Source organism: Callionymus lyra, chromosome 1 (genome assembly GCF_982586985.1).
Source record: "Callionymus lyra chromosome 1, fCalLyr1.hap1.1, whole genome shotgun sequence".
Classification (NCBI taxonomy): domain Eukaryota; kingdom Metazoa; phylum Chordata; class Actinopteri; order Syngnathiformes; family Callionymidae; genus Callionymus; species Callionymus lyra.
In genome coordinates, this window is record NC_141818.1 from 54,712,995 (window position 1) to 54,737,021 (window position 24,027).

The 24,027-nt window shown below is 42.6% G+C and overlaps 3 protein-coding genes across 3 annotated transcripts in view; all 3 read right to left on the bottom strand.

The window, feature by feature from the left end:
* LOC148090165 (protein unc-13 homolog B-like) overlaps positions 1 to 24,027 on the bottom strand; it is a 198,597-nt gene that overhangs the window by 133,429 nt on the left and 41,141 nt on the right. Inside the window, exons 5-9 of the mRNA XM_087779050.1 lie at positions 16,853 to 16,976; positions 16,445 to 16,518; positions 15,823 to 15,880; positions 15,539 to 15,574; positions 15,057 to 15,264 (exon numbers count right to left, since the gene is read on the bottom strand). Of these exons, the coding sequence (XP_087635176.1) occupies positions 15,057 to 15,264; positions 15,539 to 15,574; positions 15,823 to 15,880; positions 16,445 to 16,518; positions 16,853 to 16,976 (500 nt within the window). The remainder of the gene's footprint in view (positions 1 to 15,056; positions 15,265 to 15,538; positions 15,575 to 15,822; positions 15,881 to 16,444; positions 16,519 to 16,852; positions 16,977 to 24,027) is intronic.
* On the bottom strand, positions 389 to 4,903 carry LOC148090166 (uncharacterized). Its single transcript, XM_087786149.1, has 3 exons — positions 3,942 to 4,903; positions 2,896 to 3,773; positions 389 to 960 (listed from the first exon to the last, which is right to left on the bottom strand). Exons 1-3 carry the CDS (start codon positions 4,901 to 4,903, stop codon positions 389 to 391), a joined length of 2,412 nt encoding a protein of 803 aa, XP_087642275.1.
* On the bottom strand, positions 21,145 to 22,915 carry LOC148090167 (tripartite motif-containing protein 16-like). Its single transcript, XM_087785683.1, has one exon. The coding sequence runs from the start codon at positions 22,910 to 22,912 to the stop codon at positions 21,239 to 21,241; it is 1,674 nt and encodes a 557-aa protein (XP_087641809.1). The 5' UTR covers positions 22,913 to 22,915; the 3' UTR covers positions 21,145 to 21,238.

A 24,027-nucleotide genomic window follows, 5' to 3' on the forward strand; every position in this document is an offset into this window, starting at 1 on the left:
CTGGGTTATATATTTATTGTACATAAATAGGATTTAAGAAGTTGATAATTCAATGCTGGTTGTGTGTGTGTCCATTAACTAGCTCTGGAAACAAATGTTTTAAAGAGACTTTAAGCACATAGTTCTTCTATTTAATCGAATTCTTGGAAGTAAATAAACATCTCAGGAACTTGAATAATCACAATGATGGTATTAATGTCTCCTGCGCGATAGGATACTCTTTCTACCAGGCTTCCATTAGGGTTTCTAATTAGTTCTTATTGCATTTCTATTGAGGTAATTTAATAATAACAACGTGTGCATCGTAATTATAAAAATGTTTCACATCCAGGGAAGGAAAACACGAACAAGGAAAGGAAAGGAAAGGAAAAGGTTGGGTTTAATGTTTTTATACTGGCCTGATGTGCTGCTTTGTCAACAACTCTGTCGACAAGTTGTTGTTGTCTTCGTTTCTGGACTCGGATGAGGCCACATCAGCCTCGACGGCTTCACAGGGGGTTATTTTGAAATCGGGTCGACCTAAAGACTCCGACAGTGACCCCGACAGAGAAGGCAGTTGGGAGTGTGGAGACTGAGGTCGGGTGTCACAACTCTCCGTTGGTTCTGTGTCACTCGCACTTTCAGTTTCACCAGAACCGATGGAACCTTTGTCCGAGTCCGTCTCACGCACTTCATCTGCTGGCTTCGGACCTTGACTTTGAGGTTGTTCTGTGACCACCACAGTTGGAGATCCTGGTCCATCAGACGTGCCAAACATTGACCCGAGTTTCATGCCGAAAACAGAGGTAGTAGACGAAGGCTCGTCTTTTCCCTGATTTTTATCATCTTGAAATATACCAGCGGAAAGATTTTTTAAACCAGAGAATAGACTCTCGGACGGCTGCGCCTGAGGCTTGTTAGTGCCAGCTGGAGGACTTGGGGAGGAGAACAGTGATCCGATGGTAGATGTACTTTCTGCAGCTGCAGACAAAAAGCCAAATTTCGAAATGCTTGGCATCTCCAAGACTTCTGTTTTAGGAGGTGGAGGTTTTTCTTCCACCTTTACTGCATGTTCATGATGTTCGTCTTGTACCAACTTTTGATCCTCCAGAGCCGTTTCATTGTCAGAAGGTTGAGTCTCTTCAATCTCTATTTCCTTACCTTTATTTTCTGCCTCTTCTTCTAAACCTTTTTCAGGGACGTCAGACTCTGCTGTGATTGAAGTCGGTCCTTCTGCAGGTTTTTCTATTTGGATATCTTCAGCTATAGTAGTGATTGGTTCTTTAGCTGGTTCTTGCTCACAAGTTCTAATAGACGGTTGGGGTTCTTCTGATTTGGTTTCTTGGCCTTTAAATATACTTATTATGTCTCCTGTGATGGATTCTTTACCAATGCTGGTTGGAAGGCCAAAGAATGAGGATTTTTGTGGTGGGTTTGGTTGTGTAGGTCTTGGTTGTGGTTGTCGAGGGGACGGCGAAGACCCAAAGAGTGAGCCAGGTGATCCTGAAAAGAAGCCACCTACCGTAGGTGCTTTACTTGGGGAATTAGTAGTAGAAAACATAGACATGAATCCTGAGAATGGAGCTGGTTCAGGAGGCTTTTGCTGCGGTGCCATTCTTGGGCCAGCCATTCTTGGCCCTGCCATTCTTTGCCCTGCCATTCTTGGCCCACCAGTGTGAGGGCCAACAATCCTTGGTCCTCCCATTCTTTGAACAGGAGGACCAGGGAGTCTGACTGATGGTGGTACCTGAGTTACTGGCCCACTGGAAATCATTTCCTTTTGACCCTCTTCTTGAGACTTCTCCATCTGTGCTGAGCTCATATTTTTATCCACATCAGTCAGAGAGTCAATCATAGTATTTTCATTTGCAAGAGGTTTATCAGAGTCAGGTTTGTGGATGATTTTATCAGAATGGACGGTGGAACTATCTTCAACTGAGGCAATATCTTCTGAATCCGACGTCTTTGTTGACGGGGTCTTTTCAACGTTCTCTGGTTTCTCTTCATCCACAACATTTTTGGCATCAGAAACCAGTTTGATCTGATCTTCATTGGTCTGAAGCTCATCATCCAAAATTCTCACATCAGTTTTGTCAACTTCCACGTTTTCATCAACAGGTTCAAGCAATGCTTCATTTGACTGCTTGGCAGTTTTAGAATCATCAGCATGTGTAAGTTGCTCTTCATCCCCCGATTTATCCACTTTTTCTTCTGCAAAACATGCTTGTTCTTCTGAAACAAGCTTCAGAGATGTTTCATTTAATTGTTCAGTAGATTTGACATCATCTGAATGAGTCAGATGTTCACTATCCACAGTTGTATCTGCCCTTTCTTGAAGTCCTGAAGCTTCCATTGTTGGACATACTTCCCCTGCTTCACCAGAAATCTTTTGTTTATCTTGAGAAGTACTAGATTCGACCTCTGACTGTTTAATTGATGTCTCTTCTTTCATGTCAGCTTTAAGATCAGCCTCACCTTCTACATCAACGTTTGCGATTCCTTGGCTGCAAGTTAAACTAACCTCTGGCATATCTAATGTTTTTGTAACATCATCTTTATCCAAGTCATCAGACCCAGTTTTTCGATCACTTATTTCTGCTCCAGCCACTTTCCCTGCATTTTCCATCATATCTGTAACTGCAATGTCTTGTTTTTTGACATCTAGTTCTGAACCGACTTCATCTGTGCAGGAAACGTCCTTCATTGGCTCTTGAACAGCATCATTATCGGAAACATTTTGGATGCTAGTTATTTCCTCTTTTACCTTTTTGGTGTCTTGTGTTTGAGGATCTCTTGCTGTGGTAGAACTTTCAGAAGTGTTAGTTGCATCAGCCAACACAGAATCCTCCATCTTTTGGTTTTCCTGGGACTCATTACATTTTTGAATATTTTTAGTCAAAGCTTGGGAAATAGAACTCTCAGTTTGTGAAACATCTCCTTTCGGTTCTTTAAACTCTTGTGCTTTTTCTTTCGTTTCAGTCGTAACTGGCTGCTCCTTACTGTCCTCCATCAATGACACTCCAAATAGACCAAAGCCAGACTTAGATGTTTTGCCATCAGAACTCCCCATTGAAAACATTGATGACATCTTGAACCCACTTTCAGATTCAGGTTGCTTTGAAATTGGTGAAGTAGTTGATTGTATTTGCTGATTTTGTCCACCAAACATAGAGAATATTCCTTTCCCGGACGACTCCTGAGGCTTAGCTCCTGGTGCTGGAGTTGTTTGTCCTGGTGATTGTACAATTGGCCCAGTTTGTGATTGGCCACTAGAGCTTCCAAACTTGGTGAACAGGCTTGTGCTGACATTGTCTTTATTCCCTGTGGATCCGGGTAGGATTCCTCCGAATAAAGATCCTGTAGCTGGTGGAGGACCTCTTGTTCTGGGTTGTTGCTGGGGTGTACCAAACATAGAAAATAGGCTTTTTCCTGCAGCTTCTTTAGGTGGGGGCCCTCTCGGTGGTGAACCTCCGGCAGTTGGACCTCTGATACCAGGTACTTGTTGACTGTTAGATCCTCCAAACATGGAGAATAAGCCTTTACCTTGGGGCTCCGGGGTATTTTGTTGAGTTTTCTGTTGAGGTTGTGGGTCTTTGCTGCTACTGACTGTTGAACTAGCTGAGCCACCAAACATGGATAGGAATCCAGTTGTAGGGGACTCTTTCGTAGATGAGCCAGAAAGAATGCCACCGAGTAATGAAACGCCTGCCTGCGAGTCCTTCTGCTCAGTGGATGCGGTGGCGCTTCCAAACATGGAGAAAAGACCCTTGTTCTGCTGCTCTTCGGGTCCTTTAGCCTGAGACTCACCAGGTCTTTTATCCTGAGGCTCATCGGGTCCTTTATCCTGATGCTCATCAGGTCGTTTATCCTGAGACTTATCAGGTCGTTTATCCTGAGGTTCATCAAGTCCTTTAACCTGAGACTCATCAGGTCCTTTATCCTGAGACTCATCAGGTTGTTTATCCTGAGACTCATCATTTACTATTGTTGTGCTTTCTTCAGAAGACAATATTTTTTCAGCGGGTTTTACAGTGTGTATTTCCGGGGCAGGGGAGATAAAATCTGATTCTGTTTTCTCTTTAGATATGACACTTTTCATGGGTTGTGTATCTGAGGGAAACTCTTCTGTCAGCTCAGCTGTAGCACCAACAGATGGGACTGATGAAGTTTCTACAGCAGTTTTGGGGGAAATGTCTGGAATAGTTTTCACACTCTCTTGAGGCTCCATCAATGTTGTTTTAACCTGCTCGGGCAGATCCGGAACTGGTTGAACTGTTTCACTACTATCAAGAATCACAGATGTTTTGTCTTCTGATGAAACCTCACAAGTTGTCCCAGATGGTGACATGACAGAACCTTTACCAGAACCTTTACCATCTTCTGAGTCTGACTTGATCATTGCAGAAACCTCTTCAGACTCTTCCTCTGAGAGCTTTTTTCTAATTCCTGCTTGATCTGCAGAATCACTGACCACTGCAGTGGATACTGCAGATTCAACAGACTGAACATCAGTTTCAACAGGTAAGTCTTCTTGTTGCAGTCCTTCAAAATCTGTTATGTCCTTTTGAAAGTATTGTTCTGTCCATTGGGGTTCACTGCTTTGCTTTTCTCCTTTGGTTGTGATATCTTCATGACTTTTGGCTTCTATCACATCAGGTTTGCTTGGCTGTTTCTCCTCAATCGTTTCCTCTTCTGGTGAACTAGCAGCTGAGATGAAGATATGAGGAAGTCTAACATAACACCGTGGCTCACCGGAATCACTCTCCATCTCAACGTCAGGTACTTGTGGGCAATTAATGCCAATATAAATGTTTTTTGCTTGGCTGACTTTTTCTTGCGCTGAATAAGAATCTCTGGATAAAACTCCTGGATCAACTGTGTGTTCTGGAAGTTTTGCTTCTTGTTTTGGAAGCAGTTCTGACATGGTGTTCACTCCACTATTTTGATTGACAGCATCTTTTGATAGTAAATCTGCAGGTGGGGGTGGTAGACGCTCATCTTGAAGTGTTATTGACATTTTCCTTGTGATCATCACATCTGAAGGCAAATCATCTCCATCAGGTGTATATGATGGTTGATGGGCCAGAATATGTGAGTCAGGACCAGATTTGGCAACATTAGCAGTTGATTGAACATCTATGTTATCAATAATGTGAAGTGATGGAAGTGCTGTGTTATATATAACATCAGCGGGAGGTTTAATAGTTGCTGGATGGTGGGGAGTCTTGTCAAGAGAAGTTGCTCTGCCTACAGATGAATGAGAGGAATCAAACAATGCTATTAGACCCTTCACAGGAGAAGAGCATTGTCTTTTTGAACAGATGTCTTGTTTTTCTGTTTCGTCTTCACTGACCCGTGGCATACACTGTATCGTGACAGTGCTTGATGGTTGTTGTGTATGCACAGGTTTTTTTGAAACATTTCGAGGGTAATAAGTCAGATCAGGGTTGTTGAAGGGTTGAGATCTATTTTCCGCCGTGTCATCTTTAACAGTAACTGGTTGGCGTGAGATGTTAACCGTTTTGGAGAGATTTTGGGCCTGATTCAACTCTGTGTGACATTCCTCAAGACTATCTACTGTTGGCTGTTTAACAAGAATTCTTGGTCTGAAACTAATCTTACAATGATCATTTGGACTCTGTGTTTGTGTTTCATTTGTGTATCCCCGGGGTTGTTGTAGTACTGTTTGTTGAAATTGTGGCCTGAGGACTGGGGGCTGCTGGGATTCAAGAGTTAAAATACCTTCCTTGTTCGAATGAGTACGATTGGATCCACTGTCTTGAGGCTCTTTGAAAGCAAGATCTTGGGCTGTTGTTCTCGCCGGGGACGACATATAGTATGAACTCTCTGGTGCCTGTTTTTTGGAATACATTCCTGACCAAATATTGGTCTGATCTTGTACCACTTTTCCTCCGTACTGTAGAGTTTGTGATCTTTGAGTAATTGAATTTATGTCTAGTTTAGAAGCAGGTACAAATGTATGTTGCTGACAATTAAAGCTTGTTTGCTGTGCAACTGAAAGATCTTTAGCATTTTGGTGTTCAACTGTTTTATCGTCATTATCTACACTGAGGTCAACTGTGCTGCACAATGTTTTCCTTTCCAATTGTCTTGCTACAATTCCTTTATTAATTTCTTGATTCTTATTGGTGAAATTTACAGGCTTGCCGGGCTCAACCTCCCTGTACTTCGTGTTGTCTTTTATGGTTTCGTTGATGTTGACACAAGAGAAGTCCAGTGGTGTGTTTGCGGGCTGTTGAATCCTGACTCTGGAAACAGGACGATTCTCAGTCGAGTAAACCGGGATTTGAACTTCATGTCTGGATACTTTTTGTTGTTGTTGCTCCAAGTACACAACAAGTGGAACACCAGCAGAAGCGTTATAAGGCATACCTGGTTTGCTTTTCAGTAATGGTACGACTATTGATGTCAGTATATCCGGGGGAGGAGTCGTTGAGTTTGACAGTGATGTCCTGCGGGACATGTCGATCGAACCTCTGATTAGGTTTGTGGGGGATGAAGACATATGAGTAGTTGTTGTAGTTTCTAGTGTTTCTATTTTGCTATTTTCTTCGGTTCCTACCAACGGTCCAAGCCTTTTGTAATCCTGGGAAACAACTGGCTCAACGACAAGTGCAACGCCAAAGGATTTATCTTGAGAATGTCCAAAACTTGATCGTCTGCTCCTCGTCAAAGGCAATGGGTCTGAATACTCTGGCACTGAGTCTGGTGTACTTTTCCTTGCGGACATATCCAGTGTGGTTTGCATAGAGTTTGCAGGAACTGTACTGTGGGTGTTTGGCTGTATAGAGGTGTGCTGCACACCATCACTCTGACTTTCTATCATGTATTTCTGTCTCACATCAATGTGAGGGGTTTGAATAACAGCTATAGAAATATTGCTTTGTATGTGCGGCTGTCTTGATTCTTTTAAGTCAGGTACAGGTGGTACGACAACAAGGGGTAAACCAACAGAGTCTTTTCTGGCCAGTGCTCGTGCACTTGGTTTGTTTGTGAGTGAAACTGCTTCATCTAGTGAAAAACGTGATCCTTCCATTGCTGATGCTTCAGTACAGGGCTTTGGTGACATGTCCAAAATATCAGCTCCAGTCGAGTTTATAGGCGTGGACGTGTAATGCCTGCGAAGAGTGGTTGAGGCATCTGAGTAGGGATACATTTGATGCCATCTGTGATGTGCATCTGAGCTGGTGCCGACATCTCCAGAGGATGTTACACCAACAGATTGTCTGTTTTCAGAGAGACTTGTCCTTTGTGAAGCTTCCACAGGAGTGAAGTGAAGTCTTTCATTTACTGGTGTATTTTCGGATTTAGTTAATGAATTGGACGTCATATCTAAGGCAGTTGAGACTGAAGACATGTTTTTCTGGAATGAGAGACATCTCTCAAGAGATTCTTCAGACTTTTCCAAAGCAAACGGCTGTCTTGGTATGAATGCTCTTCCACTTGTGTGTTTTTGAAGAGACCCTTGAATTATTTTACTTTCTTCAGTCTTTGAAAAAGATACACAGTGGCTGGCCCGTCTACACAAAGCCGTTTGTTCTTGCGATAAGTCAATTGATTCTTGATGAGAATTCCTTCTACTTTGCTGAGGAGATGATTGAGGGACTACTGAGAGTGCATCGTCACCTCGGTATGTCTTTTGTGGTGTCATCACTGCTGGTTTCACAGACATATCTAGGATGGATCTCACTGAATTTGCTGGGAAGGTTATGTCCTGTTGCACTGACTTTTCCCCCACAATCTGTTTCTCTAGGTTTATTTTACTGTCACGATCTGCTCTACGACTTATAGACACAGCTGGTGGAAGTTCTGAAATCTTGGAGGGATAACTTAATTCTTGTCTTTGTTGAATAATTGGTTCGATACTAGAGTTCACAGATACATTGAATCTTTCTTGGGCAGTTTGTTTTAAACCTCTGTTAATGCTTGTTGTGCTACTGGTTATTTGGGATCCTGGAGATGTTCTTGTTTTTGATAGTAATACACTCTCCTGTTGACTTGTCAATGAAGTACCTGATGAGATGGAAGGTTTGCTTATTATGTTTTTTGAAATTGTATAAGATGAAGTCACTTGAGTTGTAATTGTACCAGTAGAAATTCTTTGTAAATGTGTCACTGAAGATGCCACTGAAACTACAGTGCGTGATAGCATTTCCCCGGACTTCCTTGTACCACTAGGATATTTAAAGTTAGGTATTTTTGCATCATCATATTCCTCAACATGTTTTGTAAGGTCCACAACACTTGTATTTACACATGCTTCAGCATTTATCGGCTTCTCTTTCAATCTTTTTAACTTGTGTTTAGAAAAGTCAACAATGTTTTGCGAACACTCTTTATTTTCCTCTTCAACATCTTTCGGTTCAACATTGGGTTCAATTGTTGGAGAGAAATCCAGGACTTTATTGCTTAATTGAGAGTCAAAAGGTTTGCTTGAGCCAACATTTCTTTTAAAGAGGTAGGCTTCGCTGGATATTTTCGAGTGGTCATTCAGAATGTGTAACTTTGGTTCTGTTTTCTGTGGAGCTTCTTCAAGCTTTTGAACATTTTCAGTTATTTGTATAGAATGTGATTGTTTGTCAACAACTTTGTTGCTTGCATGCACACAAGTTGCTGTATATCTTTGGACTGGTGGTAAGATTTTGGCTCTTTCTGTCTGGGACGACTGCCTTGCAAGTCTGGGCTTCTGTATGGAGGTTGTAGTGGTTGATGTAACAGAACACACATCAGTGGGTGGAGCAGGCAGTTTTCTTCCAGACTGAACTGACCCTGGTATTTTTGAAGTAGGTGTGACATCTGCTGACTTTCTAGTCGATGACGAAGTAACTGAACTATTTAAGACTGTATTTGATGAAGATCTTATGATTGAAGAAGGAGGTAAAGGTTTTCTTTCAGTACTATTTGAGGATGTAACTTCTCTTGCAGATGTCGACACAGTTGTAGATTTCTGTCTTGTTTGTTGAGCGTTCAAGTTGTCTACATGAGTGACGTTAATTTGTGGGATGTGGTGATGCTTTTTCGACAAGTCCGGCCTTAAGTTGCTCCCAAAAGATGTTGCGAGTGTGTCAGTATCCACGTCTTTATTCGGCTGATTCTTCCAGTAGGGTCCGCCACGGCCACCTTTGGGTGGATTCAATGTTAAATCTGCCGCCTCCACTGGTTCCTCTGGACGATGAGGGCTACTTTGCACCAAATGTACTGGAATCTTTTTTAACTTGTAGACAGAAAAGTCCACAGGACTCTCTGCTTCGAATGAGAGTGACTCCTGAAACATCTGAGAGAAGCTCCCTAGATTCATGTTCATTATTTTCTCTCCTTTCTTTAAAGCAAAGGTTAAGTCCATCGGTGCATCTGTTAAACATGACTTGCTCTGATGCTGCACTGGATGCCCGAACCCCCCCTCGTCATTGCACAGGGGTATTTTAAAACCACAAAGGGTCATCTTTTCCTTGTCTGTGTGCTTCAGAATATCAGCAATATTCTCTGTGACATTTTCAAGAGCTTTGAGGTCATCTGGCTTCGCACAAGCATACAGATGTCGACCAGCTTTGTCAGTTAACAGAGAATATATGAACTCCTCGTTGGTGTACACGTAGTATCCACAGTCACCTGCTTCGGCCGGCCACCACAGCCCCTGGTCCAGCAGAGAAAGCCATTGTTGATACCACTCTGAATCCTCGTTAAACAGTTCCTCACCAGCATAGCCTGCTGTCCTACTCAGATCAAGAGCACCTTGTGTTAAATCCATGGGGCCCTTTCTTTTCGCGAGTCGTTTCAAAAAAGCAGTGGCAGATTTTAAATCAAAGTCTTCACTGGCCTTTTGTTCAGTTGCCACATTTTCTACTAAGAATTTACTGGCCTCTTGAACACCGCACTCGGTGAGAGACTGGCATCTATTAAGTCTTGTCCTGCTTTTATCCTTCGATAAATTTAAACCGCTTCCTGCCACAATCCATGGTTTCTTATTCATATCAAGGTTGTTCAAGTTGTCACAGCTACTCCATGATTTATTTCCTTTGCATTTCATATCAAACAAAACAAGATCTTCTTCTGGTTCAAAAAAACGATTCCGACTTTCAAGTAGTTGGTTTGTATTGTCCTTCCAAGGATGCGAGGGCACATTAAACCCTCGTATGTCGACTTCTCGAGGGTTTAAGTAACTCTCACTTCTTGGAGCTCGGACAGTGGCTGTCATTTGTGTTTGGCACGTCTCATAAGGCCCTTGAACTTGAGCTGCAAGAGCCTCTCCAAGAGCATAGTCATTAAGTTGCTGCCACAGGAGAGCCTCTATCAGGCATTGATGCTCATAGAGGTCTGGTGGAATAACGCCATGTTCGGTGAAATTGTACAGAAGATCCTTGTACCCATATTCATCTGCAGTACCATACAGGAGACGTTGGATTTCCTCAAGATAACGGTGAGTTGGTGAAACAAAAGGTTCTTGAGTATTAATAGGCTCTCTTTGTAGATCTCCAGCTGGAGCTGGTGTGAGTCCAGTTGTATTTGAAGAGGTATTTTCCTTATTTTTTGGAAGGAAAAGATCAAGAATCCGTTTCTCACTTTCCTTTCCAGCGGTAGAAGCACTACTCTCAGCAGAACCCCCTTTGAAAATGGTTGATAACAAACCAGGAGAGCTTCTGTTAGCATTAGTTCTGTGCTCCTCATTATTGACATTTGACGGCATATCCTGTGAGGAATCATCTGTGACGTTACCAAATAAACCAGAGAGAAACCCTTTCTGTGCTACACTTTTAACATCTTTGTCCGAGGACACACTCGGAGACGGAGAAACCTGAACCTGTTTTATTCTTTGTATCTGTGATGTTCCTGGCTCTGCATGCATCTGCTCACCAGATGATGGCGTCTGCTCCAAATTACCAGAAATTTTGTTCATAAGACCAGAAAACAACCCGCCTGATTCAGACTTTTCCAGAGTTTCCCTTGGTAAACTTTCTTTTGAAACTGGTGGGGACTGTCTATCTTGGGACGCATTTTCACCGCCTGCCAGCTTCCGTAGACCAGTGAGTATTCCTCCACCTTGAACAGGCTGGTCTTTGACTGCAGGCTGAGGACCAGCTGTTTGAGCAGGTTGTTGCTGTGGTTGATCTGACGACTGGCCAAAAAGACCAGAGAAGAAACCTCCCTGATTAGGTTGAGATGATTGCGGTGTTGCCTGGCCAGATGTAGCCATGTTGGATTTGTTGCCAGGTTGTGAGCTCGTCTGTGGAGACGGTTGTTGAGTGTCAGTTATTTTACTCAAAAGTCCAGATAGGAGCCCCCCTTGCTGGGATTCCGTGGCCGGTGTGGCAGATTGGTGAGGGATCTGGGTTTGTCTGCGAAGTGGCTGTCTATTACCCAGTTGGGGTTGTTGTTTGTTTGTTTGGTTAGTGTGTTGCTGCACAGACGGATTTGGACCTGATGAAAAAAGACTTGTGAGGAAGCCTCCCTGTTGACTTGTAGGTTGCTGCCTCTGAGCTGGTGGCTTGTCTTGTTTTACACCCTCCGGGGTTTGTGGGGTTCCAGCTTCTGTGATTTTGCTCAGTAATCCTGTGAACATTCCTCCAGTTTGTCTTTGCAGGTTTTGTCTTTGGCCTGGTCTCGTTTCTTGCCCGGCGGGAACTCCATGTTGTTGATTCTGGGAGTTTGGTGCTAAATTTGCAGCCTGAGAATCCTGGCTCCCTAGTCCAAAAAGCCCTGAGAGAACGCTTCCTTGATTGGTGGAGGATTGCTGTGGTTTATGTGGATCTGACGGAGACACTGTAGAGGTAGGCTCGACTATTTTGTTAAAAAGGCCAGAAAGCAAGTTGCCGGTCGGCTGACTCTGCTGAGAACCCTGCGAATCCAAGGGTTGTGCAGGTGATTCAGAACGTTTCAGTAAACCACCAAAGAGTCCACTTGATTGTGATGGTGAAGCATTTTGAGAAGTCTTTTGAATTTCTTTTTCTGAATGTTGATCTGAGGTGATGGACTGACTTATTTGTTGGTCTCCTTCACATTTATCTGAAGCCATCTCTGAACTTTTTTGAGTTTGTCCTGCTGATGACGAGTCTTGACCCGACAGATTTGCCTGAGACCCTGTCACTGTACCTGCAGCTTTCTTTAAGAAGCCACTTAAGAAGCCACCTTCTGGTGGCTGTTGGGTAGCAGCTGCTGTTGGATCTGAAGTTTGGCCAGTTTGGGCTCCTGTATTTGTGGATTCATTACTAGAAGCAGAAATATTTTCGGAGGCAAATTTAACGAATCCAGAAAGTAGCCCTCCTTGCTGTTGTGTAGAAGCATTCTGTTGAGGTTGTTGCACATTTGAGGAAAACAGTCCTCCAAAGATCCCACTGTGCTGTGGTTGCTGAGCGTTATCGTCTTCTTTCTTAAGAGACTCTTCCTTTGACTCTAACACAACATGTGACTGGAGTTGTTTTTTGCCCTGAGTAGGACTTTGGCATTGAACTTTGGATGTGGTTTCAGACTGACCTTTGGGAGAATCTTGCTTTGGGTGTACTTGTTGGTTAGCAGTGTCCACTTGTCCTGAGGGTTGTTCAGTTTCTCCTGTAGTGTCAGTTACAGTCACGGTGGGAGTGGTTTTGGTTTTTGGAGATTCCTTAAGAGGCTCGTTGGGTGCGACTTTAAATAAATTTGAAAACCATCCGGTTTCTGTGTTTTCTTTGGGCACACTTTCTAAGAGCGCAGCACGACTTGGAGGCGGTGTTCGTGCAGGACTTGGACTCCTTGTTGTTGAGGTTACATCATCTCCAGTGGCAAACTTAAGGATGCCAGAGAACATGCCTCCTTCTGGTTTGGATGGTGATGTTGTATTGTCAGAGGATAAGAATGGTAGCTTTAGTTTGCTGCCTAAAAATGACTCGTCCGGGGGCTTATCGTTTGACTGCAGCACATTTTCAGGAGGGGGTGACGAGATCAACGAGGAAAGTGATTTCCTGAAAGGACTAAAAAATCCAGTGTCTTCGGAATTACTTTCAGTTTTGGGCTCGGCTGATGCACAGCGTCTCTGTTGAATGTCTGGCAACTCACCGGATGATTCCGTCTCCGGGAGAAGCTCTACGGATCCACTCGCACTTTCCTGTAATAGTTCCAGTGACCCACTGCCAGTATCTGGCAGAAGATCAACTGATCCACTTCCGGAGCCTGGTCTCATTTCGTCTGATGATTGACGGCTCGGTTCGGAGGCATCGCCGCGAGGAGTCGCTGATCTGTTGGAGTCCACTCGCTGAGATCCATCACTCGCAGCCGATGAAAGTCTGTTTTCAGATGGTTCGGGCGACTGGTCTCGGGACGAAGGTCCGCCAGAAAACAATCTCATAGGACTCAACCTTCCCAGGACAGATTCAAAACCAGATGAAGGTGGATTACTAGTGGTCGTGCTACTCTGTTGCCCAGAAACAGTCTGGTCAGTCTGCGGTGGATTTGATTCAGCCGTGTGAAAAGGATTCAGAGATTGAAGGGAGAACTTCTTTTCTGTTGTGGGCTCCTGGGATGCTGGGGGCACAACAGCAACCGGAGGAGAAACGCCTCCACTTTTAGGAATGAAAGAGAGAAGTTTGGAGAGCCCAGATTCGGGTTGTGGGGATGTTTGTGAGGCAGGCGGGTCCATCCCAGCGCTATCAGGTGCATCTTTAGCTTCGGCGCTAGCTTTAGGTATAATCGAGAGAAGTTTGGAAATACCAGAGTCTGCCGGGGCTGGTTGGGGGGCCGGAGTCTTACTGGATTCCTCCGCCGCTGCATTTGACTTTGAACCTGTGAGGGAACTGAACAATGAACCAAAAGCACTTTTGACTTCAGCTATTCCGTGCTCAACCGCGTTCTCCGACTTGACTTCAGGTTTCACTTCCTCCGTCTCCTCAGGTTCGATTCTCTTCGCCTCGGACGGTAATGTCGGCAGTTTTCTTCTGACGCTCTTGGCCTCGGTTTCATAGCTGTTAACCTCCTCTTCCTTCACCGCCAAATACTCTGATACAGAATCTATCAAACATTGAAGTTCATCCATGGCGTCGACATATTCTCCGTCGGGCTCTTTGACGGGTGATGAGACGGACTCTTGACCGTACGACCTCACCATGGTCGAGAACTCTTGTCCATCCGTTGACCTGCCAGAGTAGTAGTAGCTCTCGTACTCAAAATGAACGTCTCCCTCCGTGAACGTCAGGTCGTCCAACTCTTCTTCCGACCCAAACGAATACTGAAACTCATCCGAACCAACGGAGCCGTATTCGCTCATCACCCGGACCCTCGCCATCTCCTCGCGAGCGGCTTCCTCCTCCTGAAAAGCGGCATAGTTCTGCAGCGTTCCTTTTAGCGCCGTCTTAGCCCAGAGTCTGGTTTTGTACAAGAGACCGGTTCTGTCCACGTGCTGCTGTTTCTCTCTGACCGACGGAATGATGTCAATCTCAGGGACGGACGTTTCCTCCTCGAAGCTGCCGCCTTCTTTGTAGACCAGCCGAACTTCTCCGCTGCGGAAGCCGTACCTGTGTCCAGGTGACGCTTCGGTCCGCGATCCCTCCGGAGACACCGCGCTACACTCCACCGTCTGATAGAACCGGCTGCTCTTGGACTCGCAGGTGTTGTCGGCGATTCGATAAATGATGCTTTTGTCCTCGTCCTCCCACATCTTCTGATCTTCGTCCAAGTAATCGTCCAGGATTCCAGAGTCAGGCACTTTGTATTTACTCTCCCAGTCGTCCGCGCCCATCCCCGAGTCCACGGGGATGATTCGGACGCCACTTTTACTGATCGCTCGTCTACCGGTCGTTTAACGGCGATGACGGGTGGATGTGGCGGAGAAAAGAAAAAAAAGAAAGACATTAAACAAGATGAGAAACAAAAGTAAACCAGTGACAGCAGCGAAGAAGAAAAGAAAGATAGAAGAGAAACGAGGAAAATGAAAACATAATGGAACATATAGTGTTTGACAGAATGAATCAAACTTCTTTCTATCAATTAATAGATGTTTTCAAAGTGGTTTCTAGAGGTGACGTCTGTTGACCTACAGTACTGCAGTATCTGATCTGACACACGTGTTTTGAGGTCACGAAGGCCTCGTTTACCTTTGACCTCTTATTTCTCTGTAGTCGAGCTCGTAGCTTTGCACCGAGTCCGACTCCCTGGACACGCTCTGATGTTGGGCTCGGCTTCCGATAGGGTACTGGTGAAGGGACGAGTTGATCTGGGAGGAGTTGTGGTAGCGAGGGGGTCTCCGGCCCGCCTCGCTGCGATAGTCGCTGTCTCGGTCGTCCGCGGCGCCGTCGTCGAAATCTGGTGAATCAACCACAGGAAACGTGTCACTCCACAGATGTGTGTGGACAACAGACACATCTGGAACCAGGTGTGATCCTGAGAGATGACATGAGATGTTCACAAGACGCTCAATCACGTCTCGAGTCACTCCACAAGATCTGTGATGAGATGGCGCCCCCTTGTGGTTAGCAGCGGTCAGTAGAATGTGGTTAACACGTGATAGAAACACAAATGATCACCAAAACTTGACTCTATGATGAGCAAAGTGAAGCTTGACAGACACTATACATACTCTGCTGATCACTCCATCCGAAATAACTCCAACTGCCTGCATGAAAGCAAGTACATCAAAAGATTGTTGAAGATAAGAATCATGTGCATTTAAATGGTTGGGAAATGATGGATATTTGCTTTAATATTCAGATTTAATTTAGTAGATTAATTTGTTTAGTTGACTCAAAAATGCTTTTTGGAAGGTGGAAACACATTTTTATTGAATTAAAAATAAAATTCAAAGTATCTTTAGTATGAATCAGCAACTGAGAGACTTTAGAGATAAATAACCGTCGTACTCACAGCACTGGTCAGGAGCCGATGACATGTTTCCTCTCTGGTCTTCTTCCTGCGGACAATACTTTATAAAGAAAACCAAAATAGAATAAGATTCGTGACGTTAATGCATTTTCTGCACCACCCAAAGCTCGCCTTCAGATGGAGCCAGAGAGTCAGAAGATGTCAGGATGTTTTGATTTGAATCAACAAGAAAAATCAAAAAGTAAACTGAACTGATGACATAAAAGAAAGTTCCATTAATTCGTAATTATGCTTTGCATGAATATACCCGTTTATTTGTACAGTGATGGCGTTTCAAAACAAAAAGTATAAATAACAAATAATAAATAATAGCAATTAAATGTGAAATATTTTGCCACATCTCCACTACATTGATCCCAGCTACTCGGGGCATGAGAACTAGGACGACCTGGACAGGGTGTGAGTCGGTAACAGGTCACGTATAGATTAAAAAGGAAGAGTTAAGAATCGTCTGCAAAGCCGTGCTTATTTTTGGACTTGGGAGGAAACTGGAGCAACTAGAATTATTAAAAATCCAATGTCAGAAATACTCTTGAAATATTACGAATGACTCAAACACAGGTAGATTATTTAAAACAATAACATTTCATCATTCTAATCTCACCTCGTCATGTATTCTCATGGTGTTGATTCGCTCCAGTTTGCTGGTCCAGTACTGAGCCTCGTCATCTGGGATGTCTGGGGCGAAGCAGGGATTTCAGTCAAGAGGTTACAATCTGAAGGTATCTGGATGTTTTCAAGAGTCTTTTTGGACAAAGACAAAGACAACTGAGCTCCAGTCGCTACATTAAAATGAACAAACATTTTTGTCTATAACTCTGAAAAGAACACATTACTCTGAAAATAATGATCCCAACATTAGTCGACTTGAGGAGAAACGAAGTGAAATTTTAATCACTTTAATTCCATATGAAAATACATTTTTAGGTTTTTCTTGAAGTTAAAGAGAAGAAGTGACTGGTTGTCATACAGAGTTTGTGTTTATAGTGTTGGTTCTGTCGAGCATTCTCACCGAACGGCAGCTCAAAGCGAGCGTCCATCAGGATCTGATGAGGCGTTGGGTTGCTGGTCCCACATATTTCATCTTCTCGCATCAACACCTCCGAGTCTAGACACGTCCACTCTCCAGGACCTTCCTGAAACACAGATGAAGGCACCGTTGACATACAGTATCTCCACACTTCAAATAACACTGCACAAATATTCAAGGCTGTTTTGGAAAGTATTGTTAGAGGTAAGAGTTAACGTGCTCTAGTAGAAGAACTCACATTTCTCCGATCCTTAAAACTCTGCATCAGTTTCTTTGAGGATCATTTTTAAAATCTGGTTCTTACTTTCAGATCTATTCATGGTCAGACCTTCCATCAGTGATCTGATCCAGACTTACACCCCAGCTCGGGCTCTGAGGTCTGTGGATCAGAATCTACTGATGGTTCCTGAACTTCCAGACCAGAGGAGAGAAATCCTTCCAGACTGTTGCTCCTAAGCTTTGGAACCATCTCTGTGTTTGATGATCTACTGACTCCTTCAAGAAACATGTGTGTTTGATGATCTACTGACTCCTTCAAGAAACATGTGTGTTTGATGATCTACTGACTCCTTCAAGAAACATGTGTGTTTGATGATCTACTGACTCCTTCAAGAAACATGTGTGTTTGATGATCTACTGACTCCTTCAAGAAACATCTGTGTTTGATGATCTACTGACTCCTTCAAGAAACATCTGTGTTTGATGATCTACTGACTCCTTCAAGAAACATCTGTGTTTGATGATCTACTGACTCCTTCAAGAAACATGTGTGTTTGATGATCTACTGACTCCTTCAAGAAACATCTGTGTTTGATAATCTACTGACCCCTTCAAGAAACATGTGTGTTTGATGATCTACTGACTCCTTCAAGAAACATCTGTGTTTGATGATCTACTGACTCCTTCAAGAAACATCTGTGTTTGATGATCTACTGACTCCTTCAAGAAACATGTGTGTTTGATGATCTACTGACTCCTTCAAGAAACATGTGTGTTTGATGATCTACTGACTCCTTCAAGAAACATCTGTGTTTGATGATCTACTGACTCCTTCAAGAAACATGTGTGTTTGATGATCTACTGACTCCTTCAAGAAACATCTGTGTTTGATGATCTACTGACTCCTTCAAGAAACATCTGTGTTTGATGATCTACTGACTCCTTCAAGAAACATCTGTGTTTGATGATCTACTGACTCCTTCAAGAAACATGTGTGTTTGATGATCTACTGACTCCTTCAAGAAACATGTGTGTTTGATGATCTACTGACTCCTTCAAGAAACATCTGTGTTTGATAATCTACTGACTCCTTCAAGAAACATGTGTGTTTGATGATCTACTGACTCCTTCAAGAAACATCTGTGTTTGATGATCTACTGACTCCTTCAAGAAACATCTGTGTTTGATGATCTACTGACTCCTTCAAGAAACATGTGTGTTTGATGATCTACTGACTCCTTCAGGAAACATCTGTGTTTGATGATCTACTGACTCCTTCAAGAAACATCTGTGTTTGATGATCTACAGACTCCTTCAGGAAACATCTGTGTTTGATGATCTACTGACTCCTTCAAGAAACATCTGTGTTTGATGATCTACTGACTCCTTCAAGAAACATCTGTGTTTGATGATCTACTGACTCCTTCAAGAAACATCTGTGTTTGATGATCTACTGACTCCTTCAAGAAACATGTGTGTTTGATGATCTACTGACTCCTTCAAGAAACATCTGTGTTTGATGATCTACTGACTCCTTCAAGAAACATGTGTGTTTGATGATCTACTGACTCCTTCAAGAAACATGTGTGTTTGATGATCTACTGACTCCTTCAAGAAACATGTGTGTTTGATGATCTACTGACTCCTTCAAGAAACATCTGTGTTTGATGATCTACTGACTCCTTCAAGAAACATCTCTGTGTTTGATGATCTACTGACTCCTTCAAGAAACATCTGGGTTTGATGATCTACTGACTCCTTCAAGAAACATCTGTGTTTGATGATCTACTGACTCCTTCAAGAAACATCTGTGTTTGATGATCTACTGACTCCTTCAAGAAACATCTGTGTTTGATGATCTACTGACTCCTTCAAGAAACATCTCAAGACACCTTTATTTGAGCTTTTCCTTGATTTTCTGAGACTCCTGTGTTTGTCTTATGTTGATCTTTTAAAGCATGTTTTTTATTTTAATTTTTCGCTGCATGTTAAAGCACTTATTTAAGAATCTTAACCATGTTTAATCAGAACAACAGGACGACTGTGGAAAACTGTTAGAATGAAAATTCTAAATTGCTGGTTGATCTTGTTTTGGGATTAAACACGTTGTTACGCAAGAGACCTGCAGAGCTGCTTAAACATCTGTCCACAGACTAATCACTTTTCTGGCAATTTGTCCAACGTTACACTATTGACGACTGTCACACTATTGCTTCCTGTTTGATTATCGCAACAATAGATCATCAAATTACACATATTCTTATATTTCTAATCCTTACCTAATATTGTAATGGAGAACATTATCCATGTTCTCCTTTCTTTTGAACAATTTTATCTTTCTTCCTTTTCACCACATCCTTGTACCACTTCATATTCTTTCACATCCTCCACTATCTTCTACATAAAGAGACTGATTTTTGCAGAATGTTCTTCTCTTTTCATGTCATGTTCTTTTTTTTTATAAAATAACCGTCACATCATCCTCTATTTTGTTGTCTCAGTTTTTCTAGAATCTCCATGACTGTGTATTTATGTGTATTTATGTGAGTCCCGATGAATCAAATTGTTGTACTGATGTGTGTTACATTAAAGTTAATTAAAAATATTATTTGTCATCGACATGGTTTAATGTGAGCAGTTCAAAGGTCAAAGTGTCGATGTGAAGGTTTGACACGGAGGACGAACACGAGTCTGATCACGAATCATGTTTATTAAAGAAGATTCTCATCATCGTCAGTAAGAACATAAATCACATGTTTATTAAAGAAGATTCTCATCATCGTCAGTAAGAACTTAAATCACATGTTTATTAAAGAAGATTCTTATCTTCGTCAGTAAGAACATAAATCACATGTTTATTAAAGAAGATTCTCATCATCGTCAGTAAGAACATAAATCACATGTTTATTAAAGAAGATTCTTATCTTCGTCAGTAAGAACATAAATCACATGTTTATTAAAGAAGATTCTCATCATCGTCAGTAAGAACATAAATCACATGTTTATTAAAGAAGATTCTCATCTTCGTCAGTAAGAACTTAAATCACATGTTTATTAAAGAAGATTCTCATCATCGTCAGTAAGAACTTAAATCACATGTTTATTAAAGAAGATTCTCATCTTCGTCAGTAAGAACATAAATCACATGTTTATTAAAGAAGATTCTCATCTTCGTCAGTAAGAACTTAAATCACATGTTTATTAAAGAAGATTCTCATCATCGTCAGTAAGAACTTAAATCACATGTTTATTAAAGAAGATTCTCATCTTCGTCAGTAAGAACTTAAATCACATGTTTATTAAAGAAGATTCTCATCTTCGTCAGTAAGAACTTAAATCACATGTTTATTAAAGAAGATTCTCATCATCGTCAGTAAGAACTTAAATCACATGTTTATTAAAGAAGATTCTCATCATCGTCAGTAAGAACTTAAATCACATGTTTATTAAAGAAGATTCTCATCTTCGTCAGTAAGAACATAAATCACATGTTTGTTAAAGAAGATTCTCATCTTCGTCAGTAAGAACTTAAATCACATGTTTATTAAAGAAGATTCTCATCTTCGTCAGTAAGAACATAAATCACATGTTTATTAAAGAAGATTCTCATCTTTGTCAGTAAGAACATAAATCACATGTTTATTAAAGAAGATTCTCATCTTCGTCAGTAAGAACATAAATCACATGTTTATTAAAGAAGATTCTCATCTTCGTCAGTAAGAACTTAAATCACATGTTTATTAAAGAAGATTCTCATCATCGTCAGTAAGAACTTAAATCACATGTTTATTAAAGAAGATTCTCATCTTCGTCAGTAAGAACATAAATCACATGTTTATTAAAGAAGATTCTCATCATCGTCAGTCAGAACATAAATCACATGTTTATTAAAGAAGATTCTCATCTTCGTCAGTAAGAACATAAATCACATGTTTATTAAAGAAGATTCTCATCTTCGTCAGTAAGAACATAAATCACATGTTTATTAAAGAAGATTCTCATCTTCGTCAGTAAGAACATAAATCACATGTTTATTAAAGAAGATTCTCATCTTCGTCAGTAAGAACATAAATCACTCAGAGAAGATAAAGTTCATCTTCACTGCGGCACAAACAAACAAACCTTCTCAACACATCGAACCTTCACAGATCACACTGTCGTGACCTTCAGCTTCACAAACTCACACGAGAAATAAACCCTGACTCCAGCATGAAGAGGTCCAGTGAACCTGGTCCGGACTCTGTGGAGGAGAGTCATGGTCTCAGAGACGCCGTAGAAGGACAGAAGACCTGCAGAGTGATCCAGGTACACCCCCACTGTGGAGGGTCTGACTCTGGAGACTTCAGTTGTGACGTTGTTGTGTTTAAACGAACAACCAGAGTCGGTACAGAATAAACACCAGGATTTGTCATTATTTCCAAAATAACTTTCTTCTCCTGATCTGCTGATGTTCTTGTATGAAACTGCTACCACAACATGTCCTGTTGTCTTCACCTCCCAGTAACAACGTCCAGTCAGAGACTCTCGACTCAACACCTGGAGATGTTTAACGAATCGTTCTGGATGATCCGGACGAGGCTGATCTTTCCTCATGTTTTTCACTTTCCTGTTTCTTTGAGACAACGTCAGACACGAGTGAGCAGTGTTTGGATCCAGAGTGATGTCCTGTGAGTGTGTGAGGAACTGCTCTCTGGTCTCTGGATGGGTCATCAGTGAGATGTTGGTCCACATGTCTCTCAGAAGGTCCTGGACTTGGTCTCTGCAGGCTGACACCGCTGCCGTTAGGTCCTCAAAGTGACGGTGGTCAAGGGTCGTGGAGGAGGTTGTGTCTTCACTGACCTCTGAGAGGGAGGTTGTGTCTTCACTGACCTCTGAGAGGGAGGTCGTGTCTTCACTGACCTCTGAGAGTGAGGTCAAGTTCTTGAAGAAGTCGATGAGACTGTCGGTGAGTGACAGCTGCTGCAGTTCAGCATCTTTCTTCTTCAGCTCAGAGATCTCCTGCTCCAGATGCTCCTTAAGTCCTCGGACTCGAGCGGCTTCGGTCTTCTGGCGATATCTGATCCGCTGCTTCACACCAGACTTTCTTCTCTGGAGCATCTGGATCATCTGGTCGAGGGTCTCCTGACTGGTCTTCACTGCTTCATCCGCGGAGACTCTTATGATCTTCTCCTCCTGCTGGAGCAGATTCAGTTCCTTCTCTCCCTTCTTGATCTTCTGCTGGATCCTTCCTCGACTCTGATCCACGTCTTTCTCTCGCTCCCTCCTCTCTGCTGCTGCTGAGAAGATGTCATGATCTTTGTGTTGGTCCACAGCACAGAGAGAACAGATGAACTGCTGATCAGAACGACAGAACATCTTCTTCTCCTCCTGGTGTTGAGGGCAGATCATCTCCTGGAGCTGCTTTGACGGCTGGACCAGCTTGTGTCTCCTGAAGGCCGGAGCTTGTAGATGAGTCTGGAGGTGAAGGTCACAGTAGGAGACCAGACACACCAGACAGGACTTGAGGGCTTTCATCTTCCTCCCAGTGCAGGCGTCACAGGTCACATCTTCAGGTCCAGCGGAGCAGAGGTCCTGAGCTGCTCCAGTCTTCTTCAGCTCCTCCACTAACTCTGCTAACACAGTGTTCTTCTGCAGGACAGGTCTCTCCCTGAAGCTCCGTCTGCACTGAGGACACTCGTAGATGTTCTTGTACTGCCAGCAACCTTCGACGCAGACCTTACAGTAGTTGTGTCCACAGGGAAGAGAGACTGGATCCTTCAGTAGATCCAGACAAATGCAACAAGAGAAAGACTCTCTCTTCAGATCCACTCGCGTCGTCTCCATGTCTGCGCGACTGAAACACCTTCACAGGTGAAGACTTTTGTATTCTCAGTCACATGATGCTGGACTATCTGGTCCAACCTGTGTCTCACATACTTGTCGTAGCTGACAATGACCTGGACACACCTTCATTCTCTCACACACATACTGTATAAACACAAATACACACATACAGAAACACACACGCATGTGTGTCCACCTGATCTTAGTGTCTTATAAACTCATAAACTCCTCAACAAAATGTCTTGAGGATGATCATGTGAGGTCGACTCCATCATCGAAGATCAAAACTAAAACATACATATTTATTCCATATTAAAGACGTTCTAGAATTTCAACCTGTGTGTGTGTCGTGTATATGTTTATCTTTGTTAGTGTCTGTGTGTGCATATGTGTGTTTAAACAGTGAGTGACAGCTGTCACCCACGTGATCAGTCATCAGTGACGTCATCGGTGCTGAATGAAGGACTTCTGAATGTTCGCTCCATTACTATAAAATCCTTTTCTCTGTATGATCTTTTCACAAGAGTTCATTTGGATTTATTATGTCTTTCTGAGACTGAGGCAGAGAGAGGAAGAGTTTATTCATCTGAACGAACTCTGTCCAGTAGGGAGCGCTGTTCTGGGGAAGCCTCGCCTCTCTGGTCGTGGAGGAGATCTTGCTACAGTTTTTAGGGAGGGTTGTTCTTGCAAAGTGATTCAGACACAGGAATTCACTTCTTTTGAGTCTCAGATGATCTTGGTTGGTTCCACAAGACCTTTCTACTGTGTGTCAATCTACCGCCTGGTCCTGGTCCTGCAGTGTTCTTGAAAGACTTCAGTGACTTCTTATCTTCCATTATTCAAATGGAATCTGTTCTTATTCTTGAGACTTTAATCTTCATGTTGATGATGTCACATCTTGTTCTGCTAAAGAACTTTTAACTTTAACTGAAGCTTTTAATTTTGAGCAACATGTTTCTGAACCCACTCATCAAAAAGGCCACATTTTAGACTTGGTTTTTACTCTTGGCCTAGACACCCTGGTCTAGAAAAGCGCCATACAAATAAGAATTACTTACAGTACTTACTTATACATGATGTCCATCTGAGTGATCATTCTCTTGTCTTGTTTAACC

What these genes read in the sequence shown, in the direction of transcription:
- LOC148090166 (XM_087786149.1), bottom strand. Translation starts at nt 4,903, where the DNA reads ATGTCAGAACTGCTTCCAAAACAAGAAGCAAAACTTCCAGAACACACA. An exon ending in GTAAATGATGAGTCTCAGGA is followed by an intron (nt 3,774 to 3,941) that starts TAAACAACCTGA and finishes TGAGTCTCAGGC; the next exon opens with TAAAGGACCCGAAGAGCAGC. An exon ending in AGATGTTTCACAAACTGAGA is followed by an intron (nt 961 to 2,895) that starts GTTCTATTTCCC and finishes TTTTGTCTGCAG; the next exon opens with CTGCAGAAAGTACATCTACC.
- LOC148090167 (XM_087785683.1), bottom strand. Translation starts at nt 22,912, where the DNA reads ATGGAGACGACGCGAGTGGATCTGAAGAGAGAGTCTTTCTCTTGTTGC.